Source organism: Eulemur rufifrons, chromosome 9, assembly GCF_041146395.1.
Source record: "Eulemur rufifrons isolate Redbay chromosome 9, OSU_ERuf_1, whole genome shotgun sequence".
Classification (NCBI taxonomy): domain Eukaryota; kingdom Metazoa; phylum Chordata; class Mammalia; order Primates; family Lemuridae; genus Eulemur; species Eulemur rufifrons.
The window spans coordinates 767,532-791,141 of NC_090991.1; the positions used below are offsets into that span (position 1 = coordinate 767,532).

Consider the following 23,610-nt stretch of genomic DNA (forward strand, 5'->3'; position numbering starts at 1 on the left):
CCTGACCTCGAGCGATCCACCCGCCTCGGCCTCCCAGAGTGCTAGGATTACAGGCGTGAGCCACCGCGCCCGGCCTGAAAAATAATTTGAAGAGGTTTATTCTGAGCCAAATATGTGTGACCAATGGCCCGGGGAACACAGTCTCAAGAGGGCCTGAGAAAGTGTGCGGCAATATCACACTGTTCTCAATTACTATGAGTTTACCTTGAGAACCGTATGGTCTCTATGGTAAATCCTCCAACTTTGTTCTTTCCGGAAAGTCCACGGAACCCAAATCACGACCTTCCGAATTTCCCTCCGGAAGATAAAGGGAAGGAACCAAGACTGGAGAACACCAGTCAGACCTCCGAGTACTGCCGGTCCTACTTATACCTGGCGGGGTGAACTCCGACGCGCATGCTCAGCCTAAACGCCGGCATTGGACGGAGCCGCGGTGGGAGCACGTCACTTCCGAGGCGGGAGGATGAAGCTGGTTGACCATGGTGCCTCCGGCAAGCAGGTAGGGGGGAGGCGGCCTCTGAAATGCGGGAAGAGGGTCAGCCTTGAGCTGAAGGGAATTCTGGCCTGGGTGAGAGGCAGCGGTGTGTGGCCGCGCGAAGGCTGCGGGCCCCGAGGGAGCGCGCCAGGTCCCGGGCGGCTTCTGGATCCCGGCGCAGGCAGACTCGGCTCCGGCGCTGCGGCCAGGAGCATCCTGCTCCGGCGCGTTCTCTGTGCGGAGCCGGCGCCCGTCGCTGAGGTCTCGGCGTCTCGGTTTCCGCGGCCGGAAACGCGTGCAGTGATACGCGGAGCCCGCCACCCCTGGGCGGGGGCGGCGTGTGTGACAGGCCACCGCGCCCCAAGTGCTCTTGGCTCGCGCCCGTGTCTCGGTCTCTGCGTGGACGCATGGGGAGGCCCGGCAGCGCGGGTAAGCGGGCCGGAGCACACGCCGGAGCACCGGAGGCCGTGGCACCCCGGCCTGGTGAGGGACAGTTAGGGTTAGCAAAGGAGATCCAGTTTTTCAGAGGGCAGGGGAGGGTCCTGATTCTTGAGCGTCCACGAATGGCTGTTTGAGATGTCTTGCTGCTCCAGTCCTTGCTCTGCCGCTTCCTGATTGTGAGACTTTGGGCAAATGTCTTCAACTCTTAGCGTCTGTTTCTTCAACTGTAACTTTGGGGACAGTAACTCCTACTCATAAGGTGGTCGTGAAGCGTAAGTGAGATTGCACCTGCAAGGTACTCAGGTCTGGCACAGAGTAGGCATTCAACAAATGGCACCCGTACACTTCTCGTTTCAGTTCCCGAACCTTTGGTACAGTGATTTGAGTGTTGAGAAGTTGCTTTTGAAGTAACCTTGGGCTTCATATACACATATTTGTAGTGAGTAGAATGCTTCTCTTTGGAATTGCCAGAAAGTGCTTTTCTCCCCCAGCCTGTGTGGGGGAGAAAAAAGAGTAAGTCGGTTTCTAGAGAAGTGGCTGATGGGAAAAAAGGATCTAATCCTTAGCTCGGTGTTATAGAGTTAGGATTAGCAAAAAAAGACATAATTTTTCAGAAGGGCAGGAGGGGAACTATTTTGGTATCTGCCAGAATGGCTGTTTTAAAAATCTTTCTTCCTCCTCACCACAACAGAATAAAGTGAGATATCACCATGTGTTTTTAGAAGAATTATGGAGGCTAAGATTACCTACAGCAAGTAAGTGGGGGAGGCATGCATTTAGACCCAGGCCTCTCTGCAAAGCCTATGCTCATTCAAGTACAAAATTGCCTTTCACGGGAGGATTGCTAGATCCCAGGCATTTGAGGTTGCTGTGAGCTAGGCTGACACCACAGCACTCGCCTGTGTAAGAAAGTGAGACTATCTCAAAAAAAAAAAAAAAATTGCCTTTCAATGGGTCTTCATTAAATAAATTATATTTAAAAGACAATCTGGGCCGGGCGCGGTGGCTCACGCCTGTAATCCTAGCACTCTGGGAGGCCGAGGTGGGCGGATCGTTTGAGCTCAGGAGTTCGAGACCAGCCTGAGCAAGAGCGAGACCCCATCTCTACTAAAAATAGAAAGAAATTATATGGACAGCTAAAAATATATATATAGAAAAAATTAGCCGGGCATGGTGGTGCATGCCTGTAGTCCCAGCTACTCGGGAGGCTGAGACAGGAGGATCCCTTGAGCCCAGGAGTTTGAGGTTGCTGTGAGCTAAGCAGACGCCACCACGGCACTCACTCTAGCCTGGGCAACAAAGTGAGACTCTGTCTCAAAAAAAAAAAAAAAAAAGACAATCTGGAGCCTTGCCATAAAATGATCAACATTTTAAGGCCCCTGTCCCCAAATTTTTCCTAAGATAATGATGCTTTTTATTCTCCTGAGGACTATGATGGGAGCAAGTGGAGACGGAAGGAATAATCATAACGGGGCCTTGGTCAGAGGTGCCCAGTAAGACTGACAGCTCTCCTTTCTGCCGGGATTCCTCAGGATGGCATTTTGCTAACCCTCAAAGCAATGTGGTGAGGCTTCCAGATTGACAGTTGATTGAAGGTTATGTAGTGCTTAAAGGAAGGCCTTATAAAAATGGTTTTACATAAATTATGTTTTGCTGAATTAATCTTTTTTGGGAAAGAGAGGCCTTCGTAATTTGTTAATTATTTTTTGTGTTGCAACATTTGGAGCTTTTTTGGATCATACATTTTATTCTAGTACGTTGGCTAATGGGGTAGGTTAGGGTTTCTTTTATTGTAAAACACGCAGACTCTGAAAAAAATCATTTATAACATTGGAAAGCATCTTTGTTCTAATTTTTTTCTGGATTGTAGATTGATTAGGGATCTGGTAGAAATACAAACAATAGTTGCCATTTGCTAATTTATGGCACAGTTGTGTCATTTATCCAACAGGAAAGTACTGCTTTAGTTCCATTTTTATAGATGAAGAAATTGAGACTCAGAAAGGTTAAATGATGTGTCCAAAGTGGGACAATCTAAGAGAAGACCAAAGCAAATTTAAAAGGGATCTGTTGGGGAACGGAGAAGGCACCAGGAAGCAGGGTGGGTGGGTGGAGGTGGTGACACTGGGTTACTGAAGAACACCAAAGTGAAGGGACATTTTCTCACTGAGGCATGGAGTTTTCTACAGGAGGGGAAGGGCAGTTGTCCTGAAAGCTAAAGGATGTTGCCCTATTTGAATGTCCTGGGACAAAGGCAACGTAGATGGACTGAGGTCCTGTGCGTTTTGAAGCTAAGGTTTGGAACCCTGCTGCCTAAAGCAATGGATTCCTAGTGCACTTTGCTTTGGAAAAACTGGACCCTGTACACAAAAGTGTGCAAGCCAGATAAGTGGGTGCATGATCACTTTATATTGAGAAAGACTCTTGGCTTTATAAACAGATCCCTGTTTCAGGGTTCTTTTAGATAATATGTTCCTATAGTATACTTAAAATATTGGTTTTATTCAGATTTGCAACACTGTGTTGGCATAAAGCGGGCTCTGTCCCCTAGTTAAGGTCCTGTGATGTGCCTTCTCTATCATAGACATGCCCCCTTTTCTTCTTCAATGATTGTAGTAGTTAATATTTATTGGGTGTTTGCTATATTCCAGGCACTGTGCTAAGCACTTTACTGGATTATTCAATCATATAATAACCCTTAAAATAGGAATTATTATCTTCATTTATAATGAGAGAAATGTGCTCAGAAATGGTAAGAAATTTATCCAAAAGGCACAGAGTTAGTAAAGGCAGAGCCAGCACCATGTCACTTCAAAACCTAGTGCTTACCTATGTATTTTATACTTTCCTTCATTTAACAGACATTTATTGAACACCTGTGTACCAGCAATGTGCTAGGTGTTGGGGATACAATGATGGCCGAAACAGATCTAGCACCCGTCCTCAAGTTGCTTATAAATCTAGCAAGAGAGATAGACAGTAAATAGATAATTAAAGCTAAATATTAATTATGGTTATGAAACATGCTATAGAGGACAGTAGAGGGTGCTATGAGAACATATAATGGGGTCGCTGGCAGGGACAGGGAGTGGGGAGAGACAGGAAGGCTTCCCTGAGAAAACACTATTTAGCTGAGACCTCGAGGACTGAATTGGAGTTAAATTGAGCAAGGAGCTACCAGGGTAAGGAAAGGGCATGTGTGAAGCCTTGAGACTAGGAGGAGCTTCTATCTTAAAAGCCTGTCTGGCCCAAAGGTGGAGAATGTTGTAAGGTCAGATGCCAAATGTAGATAGGGATCTTATCCTTAGAGCAATACTGCTTGCTCCCCACTCTTGGTTTATTTGTTTCTCAGAATGTACAATCAATTCCACAGACCACGTCTATTTTTCCAGCTCTGCCTTGGAGCCTAGTCTCCTATCGTCAAACATGTGGTTAGACCTCTGGTTGCCCACAGGAGGGGTTGGGGATGAGAAGAGGGATAAATACCTAAATGTGAGACTTAATCAGCAAACATTTTTTAGCCTCGCTATGGTCCAAGCCCTATGTTAGCCACCTAGGATACTAGGATACAAACATGAATAAGATACACTCTCCCTCCACGATGCATAATTTAATTAATGTTTTATTTGCCTTCCACTTAAGATACTACATTTGTTTTAGCAACATTTGTTTTTGTTTTTGTTTTTGTTTTCTTGAGACAAAATCTTACTCTGTCACCCAGGCTAGAATGCAGTGGCGTCATGATAGCTCACTACAACCTCAAACTCCAGGGCTCAAACAATCCTCCTGCCTCAGCCTTCCAAGTACCTGGGACTACAAGCATCTGCTACCATGCCCAGCTAATTTTTCTATTTTTAGTAGAGATGGGGTCTCGCTCTCGTTCAGGCTGATCTTGAACTCCTGAGCTCAACTGATCCTCCCGCTCGTTCTCCCAGAGTGCTAGGATTACAGGTGTTCCACCGCTCACAGTGGTGAGCTAACAGGCATGGTCTCCGTCTTCACGGAGCTTAAGCGCCCAATTGGGGCTGGAAGACAGAGAGGAAGGAGAGAGTCGGGGAGGTGAAGTTGAAGCGGTAGGCAGGGGTTAGATCCTGCAAGCTGCATAGGCCATGCCAAGGATTAGAGGCTTACTCTACGAATGGTGGGAAGCCACTGAAGAATTTCAGTCAGGGGACTAGCACCATCAGGTGTGTGTTTATGAAAAGGTCACTCTGGCTCTTCAGTGGAAGCAGAAGTTAATGGCTTTAAAAGCTGTTTAAGAGCTAGGATCCATAGCGCTTGGCGATAGGTTGGCTGAGGGGTGAGAAGGGAAAGAGGTGTCTGGGCTAATTCTTTTCTGGCTTGTGCATCTGAGGTAGGAAACCCTAGAGGAAGACCAGTTCAGTTTTGATGATGTCTTTGAAAGGATCCACACAGAGGTTTCTCAAAGGCAATAATATTAGAGGATTTGGCACTCAGACGAGAGCAATGGGCTGTTAAGCTTCTAAAAGTTCTTGTTAGGGAGGAGTATTTTTCCTGTGTTGAGGGAAGCATCAAGGTGCGGAAAGCAGCTGTGAGGTGGCCCAGGACAGGGTGTAGAATGTTCTCTATATTTATGTTGGGGAAAGTTAAAAATAAAATTTTCTGCCAATCTAGAAAATGGAAAAGAAGGAAAACAATCCTGTTATTGAATAAGCATTAAACCAGACTAGTATGCATTACAGGTAATCTGCTAACATAATTTCTTTCAGAAAAGAAATCCCACCATTTGTATGTAGCCGAGCAGATACAATCCATTATATACATAGTCTCAAGATTAATGGAAATTTGTCCATTTGTAGGAAGAACTGACAGCACCATTTGCTATACATGCTTTCACAGTTCATCCTAAATTCACATGATAATTGGGGTGCTATTTGTGCTACTTAATTGCCTTTTTCTGAAGGAAAAATAAAACCTCTCCAATCTCTATGGTAAACAGGTAGTCAAGGCCCCTAGACTAAATTTCCATTGTGATGAGGAGATGCAAGTGGGGTGCTGTCTTCCTTGGTATTTCCATTTAAAAGAGGGGGCTCCAGGCCCTTCAGATAAACAGTCCTGGCTTTTACTGCTGGCTAGAGCTAGCCTTTAAAAAGATTTACATATGTGCCAGATGTGGTGACTCACACCTGTAAACTTAGCACTTTGGGAGGCTGAGATTACTTGAGGCCAGGAGTTTGAGCCCAGCCTGGGTAACTTAGCCAGACCCTCGTCTCTACAAGAAAATTAAAGAATCGGCCAGGAGTGGTGGAGTGCACCTGTAGTCCAAGGTAATGGGGAGGCTGAGGCGGGAGGATCGCATGAGCATAGGAGTTGGAGGCTGCAGTGAGCTGTGATCGTGCCACTGCACTCCAGCCTGGGCAACAGAACAAGACTTTGTCTCTGGCTGGGCGCGGTGGCTCACGCCTGTAATCCTAGCACTCTGGGAGGCCGAGGTGGGTGGATCGTTTGAGCTCAGGAGTTCGAGACCAGCCTGAGCAAGAACGAGACCCCATCTCTACTAAAAATAGAAAGAAATTATATGGACAGCTAAAAATATATATAGAAAAAATTAGCCGGGCATGGTGGCGCATGCCTGTAGTCCCAGCTACTCGGGAGGCTGAGACAGGAGGATCGCTTGAGCTCAGGAGTTTGAGGTTGCTGTGAGCTAGGCTGACGCCACGGCACTCTAGTCCGGGCAACAGAGTGAGACTCTGTCTCAAAAAAAAAAAAAAAAAAAAAAAAAAAAAGACTTTGTCTCTTTTTTTTTTTTTTTTTGAGACAGAGTCTCACTCTGTTGCCCAGGCTAGAGTGAGTGCCGTGGCGTCAGCCTAGCTCACAGCAACCTCAAACTCCTGGGCTCAAGCGATCCTCCTGCCTCAGCCTCCCGAGTAGCTGGGACTACAGGCATGCACCACCATGCCCGGCTAATTTTTTCTATATATATTTTTAGCTGTCCATATAATTTCTTTCTATTTTTAGTAGAGACGGGGTCTCGCTCTTGCTCAGGCTGGTCTCGAACTCCTGACCTTGAGCGATCCACCCGCCTCGGCCTCCCAGAGTGCTAGGATTACAGGCGTGAGCCACCGCGCCCGGCCAAGACTTTGTCTCTTAAAAAAATAAAAAAAAAAAAAGATTTACATACATATCAAACAGATAGAGGAAGGATTTATAAATACTAGGTTTTTCAAAGAAATGCTATAAGAAAAGGGAAGGAGAGAAAAGATCTCTTTCCCTTTTGGCAACAGGGAAAATCCAGTTTTAAAAAGTTGCTTACGCTTACAGTGCAGTAAAATGTTGGACTGGAGCAGCGTCCACGATGCTGGACAGTATGGGGATCATTGCAGAGAAAGTTTTTAAGTAAGTTCCATGCAGTTGTTTGTGGTTAGGATGCCCTCAAGTGGTCAAATCTAGCCCATAATTTCTTTTACGTTAGTTTTTCTTAAAAAAGAGAAACGTTAAGGATACTTTTACTTAAGATCCTGCTGGTTTCCAACCAAAATTCTAGTTCCTGGTAGTTAACCCTTTCAGGGCTTGTCTTGTTAATAAGGGCATTAATGTTATAAATAGACAGTAATGTCATTTGTCCCTATCCTGTTTTACACATATGAGACTTTTTTTGGTAGTTAATATTTTAATGCAGAAATAAACTCTCAATCCATTTTAGAGGGCCATAAGGATGAGGATGAAAATTAAAATTGACTTTAGGAGGCTGAGGCAGGAGGATCGCTTGAGGTCAGGAGTTCCAGACCAGCCTGAGCAAGAGCGAGACCTTGTTTCTACAAAAAATAGAAAAATTAGCTGGGTGTGGTGATGTAGGCCTGTAGTCCCAGCTACTTAGGAGGCTGAGGCAGGAGGATGGCTTGAGCCCAGGAGTTTGAGGTTGCAGTGAACTGTGATGACGCCACTGCACTCTAACTGGGGTGACAGAGTGAGACCCTGTCGCAAAAAAAAAAAAAATTGAGATTGGGAGGTAAATTCAGCTTGGAAGGTTCTTGCCACCCACCAAGCTAGGACATATAAATTGCTTTGGATTGTACCTGAGCTTTCCCTCCCATCTTCTAAAGGTCACAGTAACCTGAGACTTGGCCACTAAACTGCTTAGTGGAGGGAGAGGTCTGCTGATGGCAGCTGAATTGATTTAACATTGCTTACTAGTAGTTTGTGCTTGCTTGCTGTACTTAGCTCATGTTTTATTAAGTAAGGTCACGTGTGTACTGGGAACACTAAATTTTGAAGGGGGACATAAATCTTTCCAGGTTTATGTGAGCAGTACTATATTAGTAAACTGCTGTTGCGTCTAAATTCCCTGAGTATGGCATTATAATCCAGATTGGCTTAAACTGTTTGCTAAACTGAATTAAGGAAATTATACTGAGTTCCTGTTAAGCAGCTAGCTTGTTTATGTGCAGTTATTGCATGGAAGCCTTTGTATTCTTTTTCTTTTTGGGTTGTTAAAAGAAAAATCTTAGACAAATTAAATTCAACAGAATTTAACTGAACAAAGAACCATTTGTGAATTGGGCAGCCCCTTGAACCAGAGTAGCTTCAGAGCAACTCCAGTACTGCCACATGGTCAGGTCATAGTTATGGACAGAAAGGGAAAGTGACATACAGAAAATGGAAATGAGGTGCAGAAACAGCGGGATCGGCTACAGCTCAGCTTTGCCTTATTTGAACAGGATTTGAACAGTTGGTCGCCTGTGATTGGCCAAAACTGGGCTGCAGCGATTGGCTGAGACTGGACTATTTGTTACAAGGGTAGGTTACAGTCTATTTACACATCCAGTTAGGTTACAGTTCACTATGTATGGAGAAACCTTTAGGGTGAACTTAAAATATGTAAGGAGACAGCTTTAGGCTAAATTTATTTTAACAAGGTGATTGGAACTGCATTTAGGAACCTTCTCATCTCTTGGATAGTACTTAGACTCCTTCCTGTTTAAGGCTCCAGCTAAAGGATTGTTGTTTTTTTTTTTTACATGACCCCCTATTTGATGCACTTAAGAGTTAAGAATGTGGGCTTCAGAGCCTGAATACATAGGTTTGAATCTCTGTTCCACCATTTGCTAGCTACGTGACTTCAGGCACTTACTTAGCAAATTAGAATAACTACCATACTTCTCTCACAGGATTACTATGAGGATGAAAGGAGATCATGGCTGTGGAATATGTGTAGCCCAATGTCTGGCATATTGCAAATACTAAAAAAAGTTAGTATCTGTTATTAATATTTTTCTTTTCCAATAGCTATATATGGTAACAGGCTAAAAATTACTTTTTTTTAGTGTGATTTGGACATCTGTGTAATATTGTTTGACTAAAGTTGTCATGGATATTAGAAACAGCCATAGAACAGGCAAAAGATTATATTAGAAATAAAAATATACTTCTGGTTTGAGGATTTGGCATATATAGTACTTTCTACTACATTTTCACAAATGTGAAGGATTGTGACTTTAGACCTTATAGCATTTTGTAATACATAAAAAACATCCGAAAGGAGACAGTCCCTCTTTGCTATCAATTGCCAGGTCATTACTGAGGGTGAGCTTTTTTTCCTCTCATCTTAACCCAGAGATTTACAAATTATGGCAAATAGCTGTTCTCGTATACCTGTGTGTGCACCTCCGGAAAGCCTAATCCAGCAACTTGCACGAGAGTTCTAATTCTTGCGGGCTGCTGACTCTGGGATAGCAACTGAGGTCCTGAAATCCCAGTTTTCTGGAAACTGAGATAGGAGTACAGTGAGGGAGATTGCATTCATTCTTGGTGGGAATGCAAAATGGTACAGCCACTTTGGAAGACAGTTTGGTGGTTTGTTACCAAACATTTTTTTAAAGAGGGTCTTGCTCTGTCACCCAGGTTGGAGTGCAGTGGTACGATCATAGCTCACTGTAACCTTGAACGCCTGGGCTCAAGCGATCTTTTGCCTCAGCCTCCTGAATAGCTAGGACTATAGGTGTGACCCTCTGTGTCTGGCTGATTTTACCAAACTAAATATACTCTTACCATACAGTCCAGGAATTGTACTTTTTTATATTTATCCTGATAAATTGAAAACTTGTATTCATACAAAAACCTCCACACAGATGTTTATAGCAGCTTTATTTATAATTGCCAAAATGTGGAAGCCACGAAGATGTCCTTCAGTATGAGATGAATGGATAAACTGTGGTATACCCTGACAATTGAATATTCATTTATTCAGTGGTAAAAAAGAAATTAGCTATCAAGCTATGAAAAAATAGGGAGGAAACTTAAATGCATATTAGTTAGTGAAAGGAGCCAATCTGGAAGGGCTACATACTGTGTGGTTCCAACTATGACATTCTGGAAAAGGTAAAACTTTGGAAATGGTTAAACCTTCAGAAGGGGCCAGGGAGGAGGAAGAGATGAATAGGTGGAGCACAGAGGATTTTTAAGGATTGTTAACAAGAGGACCTCAGGGTTTCAGAATATCGGGAGGGGTGGGAGATGGGGTTGGAAAAGAGAGTGGTTTGGGGTTTGGGAGCCCACGGATGTCTGGGCTATGTGTGGTGACCTATACACAGGGGTAAAGGGCATGATGAGATTGGTCACAGGGGTTTCCAGGCAGATGGGATGGTGAGGGTGAGCATCGGGGTAGGGATGTGGGTGGAGGGCCTTGGTGGGAGCTTCCACTGGACTCCTGCTGAACGGCTCGAGAAGAGGTGGTGTCAGCCCTGACCCTGTGAGTGGAGGTCAGCAGATCACCCTGGGCCCAGGGTGGCACATCCCCTTGGTAAATAACTGCAGAGATCTTCAGAGGCTTCAGAGTTTAGTACCCATCGATATCTTCAGAGGAGGATATTAAGAGTCCAGATTCCAGCCGGGCGCGGTGGCTCACGCCTGTAATCCTAGCACTCTGGGAGGCCGAGGTGGGCGGATCGTTTGAGCTCAGGAGTTCGAGACCAGCCTGAGCAAGAGCGAGACCCCATCTCTACTAAAAATAGAAAGAAATTATATGGACAGCTAAAAATATATATAGAAAAAATTAGCCGGGCATGGTGGTGCATGTCTGTAGTCCCAGCTACTCGGGAGGCTGAGGCAGGAGGATCCCTTGAGCTCAGGAGTTTGAGGTTGCTGTGAGCTAGGCTAACGCCACGGCACTCACTCTAGCCTGGGCAACAGAGTGAGACTCTGTCTCAAAAAAAAAAAAAAAAAAAAAAAAAAAGAGTCCAGATTCCCAGGTCTCACCGCTTCTGGTGTTAGTGATTTCAAAGGTCTGGGCTGGATGGGGCCCTCGATCTGCATTTTCATGGGTGCTTCTGGTAGTATTTATTAGCTAATTTTATTATACAGGGTGATACCTCTAGTAGAGCTGACTGTATTCACTTTTGCAAACTCATTTGAGCAAAGTTGAACATGAAAGAGAAATTATGGGCCGGGCGTGGTGGCTCACGCCTGTAATCCCAGCACTCTGGGAGGCCGAGGCAGGAGGATCGCTCGAGGTCAGGAGTTCAAGACCAGCCTGAGCAAGAGCGAGACCCCATCTCTACTAAAAATAGAAAGAAATTATATGGACAGCTAAAAATATATATAGAAAAAATTAGCCGGGCATGGTGGTGCATGCCTGTAGTCCCAGCTACTCGGGAGGCTGAGGCAGGAGGATCGTTTGAGCTCAGGAGTTTGAGGTTGCTGTGAGCTAGGCTGACGCCACGGCACTCACTCTAGCCCAGGCAACAGAGTGAGACTCTGTCTCAAAGAAAAAAAAAAAAGGAAAGAAATTATGGAAGTCCTCAAAGATACACAGAGTAGAATATACTCATCACCCAGCTTCAACAACCATCAACATTTTGTCTTACTGGAAGAGAAGAAACTTAACATCTTCCATTTCCTGACTCAAATATTTGATTCTAAAATGTGTTTGCTTTTACTTCATTCTGTGGCTAATTCTATTAATGCTTATATGATGAAAAAAATAAACTTTGGTATGTAACAGTATGTATTGACTTTCTAGTTTAAATGCGGTTTAAAAAGATAGCCCTTAATGCCATTACACATTCTGACAAAAACTATGGTGAATGTATTGAAGCCTTTTTCAACTGAAGGCATTTTTTCTTTTAATATATACTCTGGAATTTGCCAAATCTATCTGTGTATGTGTGTGTGTGTGTGCGTGTGTGTGTGTGTGTGTGTGTGTGTATATATATATATATATATATATATATATATCTTTTTTTTTTTTTTCCAGTCTGAGAAGGCCCTGGATGAGAAATCTGCTGCCAGTGGTAGAACTTGCCATGGGCCTGTCCCGAGGAGACACAGCTGTGTCCTCAGGGAAATATTTGCTAGGATGCCTGGTAAAAGAAAGTGATAGGGCATCTCCGAGGCTATTTTTAAATGAAAGGGTAGAAGCTGGTGGTGGCAGAGCCCTCTCAGGCCGTTATGTTTTGTTTTCCTTCCGTTATGTTTTGTTTTCCTCCCCTATCAGCCCTTCGAGCTTGTGCCCTTCCTTCCGTTTTCTGGCGTTGAAGTCAGTGTACTGTAAGTTTTAAGTGGAATCATTATAAACACTGTCGTTCAAAAGCTGCTTCAGAGCAAAGGGCATTTCCTAGTTAAAATTCACAGTAATGTTTTCCAGTTCTAAAAATAACCTGGAATTCAGGGTGAGCCATCATCCTAGATAAATTACAGTAAGGCAGGTTGTCTGAGAGTAAGACAGATGATTTATCTGAATCCATGAGGAAACTAAGACAGTAATTCGTTAGAATTCAAAATAATCTGATTTCAACCATAAGACTACTTGAAGTTAAACAACATTTGGTGTTTAATCCCTTGTGAATGACATGCTTTTGTTCTGGGACGTGACTTGCTTGCTTTAATCTGTCTTAGTGAGCTCTCACTGAAATGAACGGTTTTCTCATGGCAGCTGGCAAGTAGGTAAAATGAATTGCGAGTACTTCGTTCCTTAGGCTTTGGCTTTGGGCTTCTGCTCCTCACTCACTGAGTGCAGGCAAATAAAACAACAAATCTGGGCCCCAGTTTTCTCTGTAATCCGAGGAGATTGGATTAGATTATCCCCTTGATTCAATCTCATTCAACAAACATTCATGGAATTCTCTCGGCACAGAAGGTGTGGGAGGCAGAGAAGGAAAGGCTAGACCCTCTCCTGAGGGAATTGCCACCTAGGGAGGGAGGTGGCTGTGTAGGGCAACTATCTTGGTGCCTTGTGACAAGCCGCTGCACTGACAGGGAAGTGACTGACCCTGTCCAGGCATGGAGGGCGGTGTTGCTGGCTAGCTTGAAAGGCTTCAAGGAGGAGGTGATGCCAAGTGGGACTTGAAGGTGGGATGGGAGTTACCAAGGCGAGAGCAAAACCCCCGAGACCCGGATTTTCTTCTGCCTCCCATTTACCAAATGGTAATCATCAAGACTGTTTTCTATAATGAAGGCTCTTAAAATTATTATTTCATATTTCTTGAGCTTCCTTGGTACCATTTAAAATGCAGTTTTAATCTAAATATTAAGTTAAATGTGAAAGATGGCTTTGGTGCATTGTCCAGGACACTGGGGACACATTTACCCTCGAGTAAAACTCAGCTGTGTATTTGACTTCTTGAGGCTTTGTGCTGACTGTCATATTTCAACTTGATTCAGTGAATCAAGTTCACTTTAAACAGCATAGCAGAAACTAAAATTGGTTTTTGTTGTGCTGCTTTTCCTGCTGCAAATCTCCCGGAGTCTGCTTCCTGTGAAGTATTAGTAATGAGGTGCCTTCCTTCTCCCACTGTGAATGCCCTCATGAGGAAAATCTCATCCAAACAGCACTGGGCATTTAGTGGAGGGAAAAGCAGTACAAATGAGCAGATTAGCTGTCTGCTTAAGATAGCATTGGTTGGGGCGGGTCTCACCAGCTCGGGCTGCGGGAGTCTGCGGGAGTAATGGCAATGGCCAGGCAGCCCAGCTTCTCGAAGGCTCTCAGCAGGCGGCCCGCCAAGATGCCCAAGAGGAAGGTGCAGTCAAGGAAGAGCCCAAGAGGAGATATGCGCGGTTGTCAGCTACACCTGCTCCTGTGAAAGTGGAAACGAAGCCCGAAAGGCAGCAGCAAGGGATAAATCTTCAGACAGAAAAGTGCAACCAAAAGGGAAAAGGGGAGCAAAGGGAAAACAGGCCGAAGTGGCTAACCAAGAAACTAAAGATTGACCTGCAGAAAGTGGAGAAACTAAAACTGAGGAGAGTCCAGCCTCTGATGAAGCAGGAGAGAAAGAAGCCAAGTCTGATTAATATCATACACCAGGTCTTATCAGTGGTCCCTGTCTCCCTTCTTGTGCAATCCAGAGGAATATTTTTATCAACTGTTTTGTAAATGCAAGTTTTTTAGTAGCTCTGGAAGCATTTTCAAGAAGGAGGGAATCCCACCTCATCTCATTTTTTAAGTGTAAATGCTTTCTTTTAAGAGGTGAAATCATTTGCTGGTTTATTTTTTGGTACAACCAGAAAATAATGTGGGATATTGAATTATGGGAAGCTTTGACTGTCTTGGGTGTCAGCTTAACATTCCATAGATGGGAGTTAGTTTTATATCCTATTATACAAAGCATACTAGATTTCAGTGTGGAGTCCCAGGCCTGCATTTAATGTCTTGAACATTTTAAATTACTTCTATTCCCATGTTGTTTCTTAGTAGACTTGTTTCCTAAAGGAAACCACTCCTTGATCATGGCTTTCTCTGTCAGAATTGTGTATACTCTGTAACATCTTTGATCCTAGTTGTCCTGTTTTCCCAATAACTTTGTTAATGTGCTGTGAAAGATTGAAAATTTGAGTATGTAGTATACATGATAATAAATTGTGAATCGGTGGGACTTATGTAATAGCTTTTCAACATTTGAGGATACTGGTACTTGATATCCTCTTAAGGAAAATGTGCCTCCAAATTTTAAGTTGGAAAGTCACTGGCATAACTGTTTTAAAAAGAATTAAAATAAGTGGCTTTTTAGATTTTCCGTACGTATTTTAAGAATTGTGTGGAAATTGAAATGTCTATGTTGATCCTCAGCACAACCAATAAATTCCAAATTACAAAACAAAAAAAAAAGATAGCATTGGTTGGAGCCCTTGCCACGTGGTAATTTGTTTACAGATAGATCTCTTTACCGCCATGTTCCATAAACACCGTGACTTCAGGGTCCGGGTCTTGCTTATGCACTGATACGGCCCTAGCCTCACATCCTTACTGGTTACTCAGTAAATATTTGTTAGCTAACTGAAAGAAGGAATGAAACATAAAGGGGCTAATGTTTCAAATGAATGGAACATAATTGAAAAAGTGCTGAATTCAAATCATATCCGTCAGCTGTAGACGTTTCCCTGAGGTGTTTAGGCAAACTGACTCTCTTCCCCACCTGCTTTTATTTCCTCTGAGCAGCTGTCAGCATGTGTTATATACACTAATGGACATTTTATTAGCTTGTTTATTGTTTGTCTCTCCCATTACTGGTCATCTCCATGAGGACAGTAATTCTCTATTTTGGTCACTGCACCCCAGAGCCTGGAACAGGTAGCACACAGTAGGTGTTCAGTAAACATTTGTTGAATGAATCTAGATTTCAGCGGGGACAGTAGGTAATTGTGCTCAATGTTGAATGCACACATTGTGAATTGGTGTACTTTATTCTTAAGTCTCTGAACCTGAGGCCTGTGTATATAGTTCCTATTAGATACTCAGAGTTAGGTTCCAGCTGCCCCCTTTATACAGGCTGGATTCCTGACCTCGTGTTTACATTGGCGTTTTGTGTATCTTGTTGCTGTTGTTATATGTAATATTTTAAGGTAATAACCTAAGATTTGGGAGTCACAATCCAGCCATGGGCCAGGTGCATGTGTGGCCAGCACAGTAGTTTGAATTGTTTTGACTCTGAATGAAATCTTCAGGCAAGGCTTGCGCTTTGGACAGCCCGACACTCTCCGATGTTTTACACTGATTGTTCTTCCATTATCTCAATTAGAATCATTTAATTTTTGTATTTCTTTGTTTATTGTCAGTCTCCTGTCGAGGCTGACTACATGAGATCATCAGACAGCACATCTCTGTCGTTCATTGCCTGCCCGGGTCCTATCCCGGGGCCTGGTACAGAGGGCACTTGAGAATATAGCAGTTGAGACGCGAGGAGATATCCACAGGCGTGGGTGCAACGTAACAAGGCTGGCCTTTTTACCAAACATACGTAACCATGACAAACACTTATCTGCTATTGCTCAGAGCGTTTCTGAAATCCCCTCTGGGAATTGCCTTTTTTCAGGCAGTTTGTGATTCAGCAGCACGTCGGTTCAGGATATACGTTTACAAAGTGCTTTCCCACACGTTTTCTCATGGGACTGATCATCCCCATTCTGACATGAGGACACTGAGTCACGGCTAGAGCGTAAATTTGCCTGTGTCACCCAGCAAGTACACGCAGGGTGGCATTGCACCCAGCTCCTGGGGCCGCCGTGGTGCTCTCCTGCTTCACCACTCCAGTGAGTCCAGTTTTGGGTGGGGGTGGGGGCTGTGGGCCTCTTGTGTATTTTCTAGGACAGAGGGTGAGATCATTCCAGCATCTTCCAGGAACACTAAATTTACTTGAAAAAGCATATTAGAAACCAAAATTATTTTTTTCTGTCAAAGTGTCTAGGTAGCTACAGTAAATGCCATGTTTTCAAACTGATAACAAAGACGTTGGACCGTAATGAAGGGTCGGCCTCCCACGTGGGTTCTGCCTCCCATACTCCGCCCAGCCGCGCGCTCTCGAGCAGCCACACTGCAGGGGCTGGGCTGGGCTGGGCTTTGGCGCCTCTCCTCCCGCCCTCCCTGGCTGGGGTTGCCGGAAAGCGTGTGCTCGGCATCTTACTGAAGATGAAGAGTACGGCTCACTTCAACGTGGTTGCTCTTCCCAGTGTTGAACGCTTAGGAGCCTGGTCTGAGAGATTCTCCAGCCTTCCTTTGCATTTTGTTGGTACTAACTAGTGACAGCCTGTACTCTTTGAAACCGAGGGCCCTAAGGCTGGCATCCCAAAATATACTCCACAAGCCACTCGTCCGTGGCTTGTTCCGGCATTCCAGGGAGGGCCTGCTGACCCGAAGGTGTCCTCTGCCTCTAGTCTAAGTCATGCTGCCCCAGGTCCAAAGACCAGAGAAGACACTGGTGCCAGGACCTGCCACTGGCAAAGTAGCTGCCATCTGAGGTAGGATATTGTTCTTTCTTTCTAGTTAAATACGGCCTTAGCTGTGGCTTCTCGGACGCTTGAGACTAAAAAAAGAGCAGCTGTACTCTGCTTTGACTTTCTGAAAATAGGTATAAATTTTCAGATATATTTTTAGGTATGGGTCATAGCATGCCCCATAGCTTATGTCACCTTAAACAGAGCAGCTGAATAGAACTGGCTGTCAGTTATGGAATAAAAGAGTAGGTGTGGGTTTGTGGGCATGGAATCCTAACTGCTTTGGTGATACTGAACCACTGTTTGCTGCATGATTTCAGCGTTCTGCCTTCCAGCTGGAACCCCTCTCTGACCTTTAGCTTGAGTTTGTGTGTAACGTGGCAGATAATTTCATGACTAATCCTTCTTGAGACTTGAAATCATTCTTTTTTTAAAACTTTGGAAGGTTTTGAGATCCCTCTGATTCTCAGATGTGGTTATTGATAGTTCAATTTCTATATGTGGTTTCTGAGTAGATTCCAACCACCTGCTTTTATTGATGATTCTGGTTTTTTGTTTTTAATTGCTTGAGAGAAGAAAGGAATCTTAGGAACAGATTCCATCTGTGAAATGCAATGGAGAATTTTGGCCAAAGTACAAGGAATGGCAGGGATGGTATAAAGGGTGACATTTCTGCTCAGAGCTGATTTCTTGGTCTCATTTCTAATTTGAGGTTCCAAAGGCCCTTAAAAAGGCCTGAGCCACATAATCTGGTGTGAAGAAGTTAGAGAGCGCAGGGGTTCTGTGGAAACCAGAGGAGCAGCAGAGTTCCAGAGTCGCAGTGAGAAGCCCTGCGCTCTCTGGCTGCCTGGGTCCGAGAAACACTCACCCAGGAGGGGCCTTTCCTACCTTTGCACTCCTTTAACTTAGGTCTAGAGCTTATTACTCTTGTGATGTATGAAAATATAAGCAGACAGCTTTAGTATGTGATCCTGGAGCTCTCTAACTTCCTCACACCAGGTTATGTTGCTCATTGGTGCAAGATCCCACTTCAGGGCTCTTCCTTGTCAGCTAGGGGAGTGGGCGTGACGGTGCGTGCACACGTGTCCGGCCTGTGCTTCCAGATCACGGGTGCTCCATGGTTGCTGTTTGAGGGCTATCACCTTTTTCCGTTTCCAGCCTCACTCTCTCTCCGTGTGTCTGTCCTGCTTTCTGCTGTGACTCACAGTGGTGCTGAACAGATCTCTCTTCAAGTTGATCTCTAAATGCTGGGAATTGTGAGCAGGATTTTTTTCCCGTTACCTTTTTATAACATAAGTCTTGCCTTCTCAGTACTTGATGTGGCCATATGTATCTGAAACAGCAGTTAATAAGCATTTTCATATAAAATGCCTAAATTATAAACATACTAAAGTCTTTATAGACCATTTGTAGCCCTCCCTTTGTCTTTGCTGTATGTAGATTTATTTCCTAATCTGAAGTGTGGCCGGCTAGGACGCAATTCCTTTCCTCCACTTTGGAGCTATCCCTCCTACGGAGAGAAGTCCCACAGACACCACAGCAAGGAAGTCAGCCGGTTATATGTGGCCACCTCTTGTGGCCATCCTGACTGCCGAGGGTGAGCCCGGAAAGAGTTTGCACAGCTGTCTCTGAGAACCTGAGGAGGCCCAGGGCCCAGGGCCCATTGGTATGGCCACGTGCACTGCAGAGCAGAAGGAAATTTAGGTCTTTAAGAATTTGAAAACATCCTGCAAAGAGTCAGCTTCATCTGGTGAGGAAAGTTATGATGAAATTGAACCTGATTCTCAAATAAATGGCTTGCTCTAGGGTGTCTTTCCCCACCATCACTATCCTGCGTTAGCTGGGGAGAGTCAGCGCTAATTTTCAATTAACTTTGCATTCTGATGCTGTAACAACTTGCCAGACTGAATGCACATGTGCGCTCTCCCCACAGAAAGCGGCAGGGGCCAAGGATGGATCCCATTAACCCGGCGCCATGTTTGCCTCAGGCAAAGTGGTCCCCGGGGCCAAGAGACCAAGGCTGGCCTGTGATGTTGTGTCAGGTGCTCAAGGAATCCCAGAAGTGTACAAGACGGTGTGTAGCTTTCTCTCTTTTCTTCATGTCATAGATTGCTGGCTTGAGTTTTAATTAGGTTGCATGAAAATGCAATTTGTTGGGCGCTTTAATCGTCTTCCATTGGGGAGCCTTGCTGGGCTGGTTTATTTTCATCCTGCTCCTCCCTGGGTGTGAAAAAGGGGCCGAGGGACGTTTTGGTACCTGTCTCTGCTCTCCTTGCTTCACTGGCCTTGATGCCCACATTGTCTGACATAAGACTTGGGATGTGGGATCCTGACTTCTTCTGACAGGTTTTTTCCCCCCCTATTTGTTAATTTAATTAAACTAATGAGTTTATGAAAGTATAAAAATTAAACCACATTGAACTCTATGTTTAATGAGTTTCCTTTCTCTGGAAAGTACCAGTATTCATAAACCCAGGGCTCTTTCAGACCTTGGAAGTCTGATCTCTGTGAAGTGAATTCCTAGGCCAGGAGCTTTGCGTTTTTTATGGGTCATGGTGATGCTGATGGCAGCTGTGTTCCCTGAGTGCTCACGCAGAGGCAGGGGCTGTCACACAGAGGAATTCACCCGACGCTGTGACACAGCGGGAGGCAGGCCCCCTAAGACTCTCATCTTGCAGATGAGGACACTGAGGCCCATGGCGGTAGGTCCCTTCTTTGTCGGGCTGGCAAGTGGCTGACCAAGGTGGGACCCCAGCCAGGCTGACTCTAGGATTTATCCTCAGGACCCCTGCACAGCCATTGTCCTGTTGCAGTTGGTGGTTTCTCAGGAGGTCCATTTTGGGAGGCGACAGGCTGCCTCCGTGCTGCTTGACCCCTGTGGCCTTCCATGGAGTTCTGGCTCAGCCCCACGTTGCAGGTTTGAAATGGGTCAGACGACACAGGCTCTGGTCTCCAGGGGCCCGTGGGAGGACCGTGCAGAGTGGTTTCCACCCCGTCTGCACACCTGGCGGAGCGCTGGGTCCCGGCCCAGAGGCTGAGTCCTGCCGCCCCCCCCCCCCCCCAGCAGCACCCCCACCCTCCCACCTCATAGCTCATGCGGGGGAGGGGCTGGGCCCCAGGCTATTCTGCAGGAGGCAGGGTGTCCCACCCTGATGCCTGCCTGGTATGAGGACCTGGGATTGCAGTGAGAAAAACGCTTTTCCCAAACAGCCATCCAGCTAGGTTGAAATCTATCTACCCCACCCTCAGTTTATTATTAATGCACGAACATTCCAAACTATACTTACTCAGGGCCTACTCACGCCTTCTGTCAATGGCTGTAATTTTCTGACAAAGCTATTCCAACAGACTGACCACCATTCCTGCCCTTGGGAAACCCTCCCTCATCTCCGATTTCAGGGCCTGGGCCCTGAGGACTCTAGGCAGCACCTGAAGAACCTGGAACGGCATAGGCGTTGGTGCCTGCTCCAAACCTTTACTGAGCTCTTCCCAGGTGCCAAAGGATCCCTGGGTCCCAGCATCTCCTTAGGACTCGGCCTGGCCTGTAGGCTAGAATACCTGCCCTGAGCTTCCTGTTGGGGCAGGGGATGGTGCCGGCAGCGTCCTGGTAAAGAGTTTGGCACTTTAGATGCCACTTTACCCCCAGTTTATCCAGCATAGACTTGGCACAGTGCAGGGTGAGAAGGAGCTGTATCCACTCAGCAGATAGTTGCTGAGAATTTTTCAGAAGTGGATTAAGTAGTGGTTGAGGAGAAACAGTCATTTTTACAGTCCAAGAATGTTATTTGTTATGGTGATCAAGAATTTAGATGTATTTGGAAAGGCAAGTCAAAACTTAAATTCTAAGCTAGTTGACAGTTCAAGTTGAGCAGTATTTTGCAGTGGGGCAGTTTAGCTTAGATCAGGACAGCCACTGTAAACATGAACTTCATGATCGGAGAGACTTAGTGTGTGGGTGGATGTGCACGGGGAGTCTACAGGGTTCCTGGCTTCACCCTGGCATCCACAGGGTTGATATTGTCTTGGGAAAGAAAGCAGAAATATTTTTTTTAAATATGTGGGACTGGGCCGGGCGCGGTGGCTCACACCTGTAATCCTAGCACTCTGGGAGGCCGAGGTGGGCGGATCATTTGAGCTCAGGAGTTCGAGACCAGCCTGAGCAAGAGTGAGACCCCATCTCTACTAAAAGTAGAAAGAAATTATATGGACAGCTAAAAATATATATAGAAAAAATTAGCCGGGCATGGTGGTGCATGCCTGTAGTCCCAGCTACTCGGGAGGCTGAGACAGGAGGATCCCTTGAGCTCAGGAGTTTGAGGTTGCTGTGAGCTAGGCTGACGCCACAGCACTCACTCTAGCCTGGGCAACAGAGTGAGACTCTGTCTCAAAAAAAAAAAAATAAAATAAAAAATGAAATAAAATAAATATGTGGGACTGGCTGGGTGTGGTGGCTCATGCCTGTAATCCTAGCACACTCTGGAATGCCAAGGTGGGAGGATCACTTCGGGTCAGGAGTTTAAGACCAGCCTGAGCAAGAGCGAGAGCCTGTCTCTACTAAAAATAGAAAAAATTGGCCGGGTGTGGTAGCACACAACTGTAGTCCCAGCTACTCGGGAGGCTGAGGCAGGAGGATCGCTTGAGCCCAGGAGTTTGGGGTTACTGTGAGCTAGGCTGACTCCATGGCACCCTAGCCCGGGCGACAGAGCAAGACTCTGTCTCAAAAATAAAATAAATATGTGGGGTTGAGGAGATGGAACATTTAGAGGTAGATGAGGGTTTTACATGGTTACTCCCAAGCTGACAAATAATTTAAAGCTTCAGGCTGGTTTGCTAGGACGCTGTTCTTGGTTTCCAGCCTCTTCCTTCATGGAAACGGTTACTATACTTATGAAACCACAGTCCTGAAGGTAGACTGGGGGGGACCTTTTGTCCAATAGACTCTGGCCCGCTCATCAAGTGGCCTTATGATAGGGGCATTTCTTTCAAAGTGACAGCACGTGGTGTTGCTCCTCTCCAGCTCATCCCTGACCTTCCTTTAACTCTGAGTCTCCCCTCTTAGCTCTTGCTTTGGGCACAGGGACATGAGTGAGTACTGAGGAACAGGGGAGGCTCAGGGGAAATAAGGGCAGTTATGGAAAAAACGGATATGTTTCCTAACAACTGACTGCATGCTGTTGCACAAACACTCATGTGGCCTCCCAGTTTCACCTGGCCGACTGGCCCACTGGAGAACGCTGAGCGAGAACATGCCACGTGCATGGCGGGGCACCAAGCTTACCAGCCGGAGTCTGTGCTGACACTTGGCACAGGGCAGCTCTGCCCCACACGGAATTCCCTTTGGGTGTCTGTGCGGCCTGTGGTCAGAAGTCCATCTGTGGCCACCATGGATACCATCTCGGGGCTGCCCCACCCAGAAACATCCATCCCCCAAGTGTCTGCTCTGAAGAGTACAAGGATTGGCATGATTTCCTTTTTCCTTTTCTTTTAAAAAAAGACTTTCCAGTTTCACAAATATTCAGGGATTGAAAATAATGATGGGCATTACTAGAGGTAATGGCCACAACAGGTTTCCGAAGTGGAACCAGGTGAGTACTAATATGCCGCCTCTTCCAGTAACACTCACGGGGTAACCAAGTCTAAGCTGAATGACAGTCTCACCTTGTTCTCTGTGGTGCATCGTGAGGCCTATGGCTCTGCTGTCTGCCCACGTCAGTAGAGAGAGAGAGAGAGAAGAAAACAAGTTCCACGGTGCTGGACAGTCAGCATAGAGTGCAGGGCCTGGGGAGATACTTGCTGAGGTTCAGAGCGGAAGTCTGCAGAAGAGAGCTGTGAGATTTTTATCAGACTAGGGGAAGAGCCTTGGCAAGTCCCCGGAGTTCTACTTTGTCACTAGTGTAATTGATTTTGGTTCTTCCAGGAAGAGTCTGCTGAAGGTCAGGGTCATGGACTTCATCACCTCCACGGCCATCCTGCCCCTGCTGTTTGGATGCCTGGGCGTCTTCGGCCTGTTCCGGCTGCTGCAGTGGATACGCATGAAGGCCTACCTGCGGAAGGCCGTGGTGGTGATTACAGGTGCCACCTCAGGGCTGGGAAAAGGTGAGTCCTGGGGGCAGTGCTGTCGGGCTGGGGGTCGGCCAGGGAGGAGGTGTGCTTCAGCTGCGCAGGGACCACCAGCACAAGTGCCCAGAGTGAAAGCAGGAAATGCAAAAAGAGCAGTGGGCTGGATGTCACTGTCCTTGGTCCAAGAGGAAAAAGCGGGAGCTGAAGCACAATGAGAAGTGGCCCTGACCGTCAGGGTCAGGTCGGGGGGCAGAAAGTGGGCGGAGAAGGCTGGCCAGTGGGAGGGCGCATGCCCCGCCAAAGGGCAGCCTCACTCAGCTCCAGCTGCTTGTGGAAGTAGGAATTTTTTTGTGAAATCTCTCAATTTTCAAATGGGGACAACTAATTAGAACAGTGTTCTCACCTCTGTGAGGGCCAAACGAAACACGCGCTTTCCTGGATTCGGCCAGCACCCCCAGCTCATGGCCTCGGTG

General features: G+C 45.9%; 1 protein-coding gene across 6 annotated transcripts in view; it reads left to right on the forward strand.

Annotated features, from left to right (window-relative positions):
* Positions 1 to 437: 437 nt before the first annotated feature.
* The window catches only part of DHRS7B (dehydrogenase/reductase 7B), a 39,734-nt gene continuing 16,561 nt past the window's right edge, over positions 438 to 23,610 (forward strand). For 4 of the 6 annotated variants that reach the window (XM_069483186.1, XM_069483183.1, XM_069483184.1 and 1 more), the window contains exon 1: positions 22,981 to 23,173. In XM_069483186.1, coding sequence (XP_069339287.1) covers positions 23,020 to 23,173 — 154 coding nt within the window. In that variant the 5' untranslated portion in view covers positions 22,981 to 23,019. Of the gene's footprint in view, positions 500 to 19,031; positions 19,152 to 22,980; positions 23,174 to 23,610 lie in introns of those variants that run through there. The other 2 variants (XM_069483182.1, XM_069483181.1) reach the window with 2 other exon arrangements.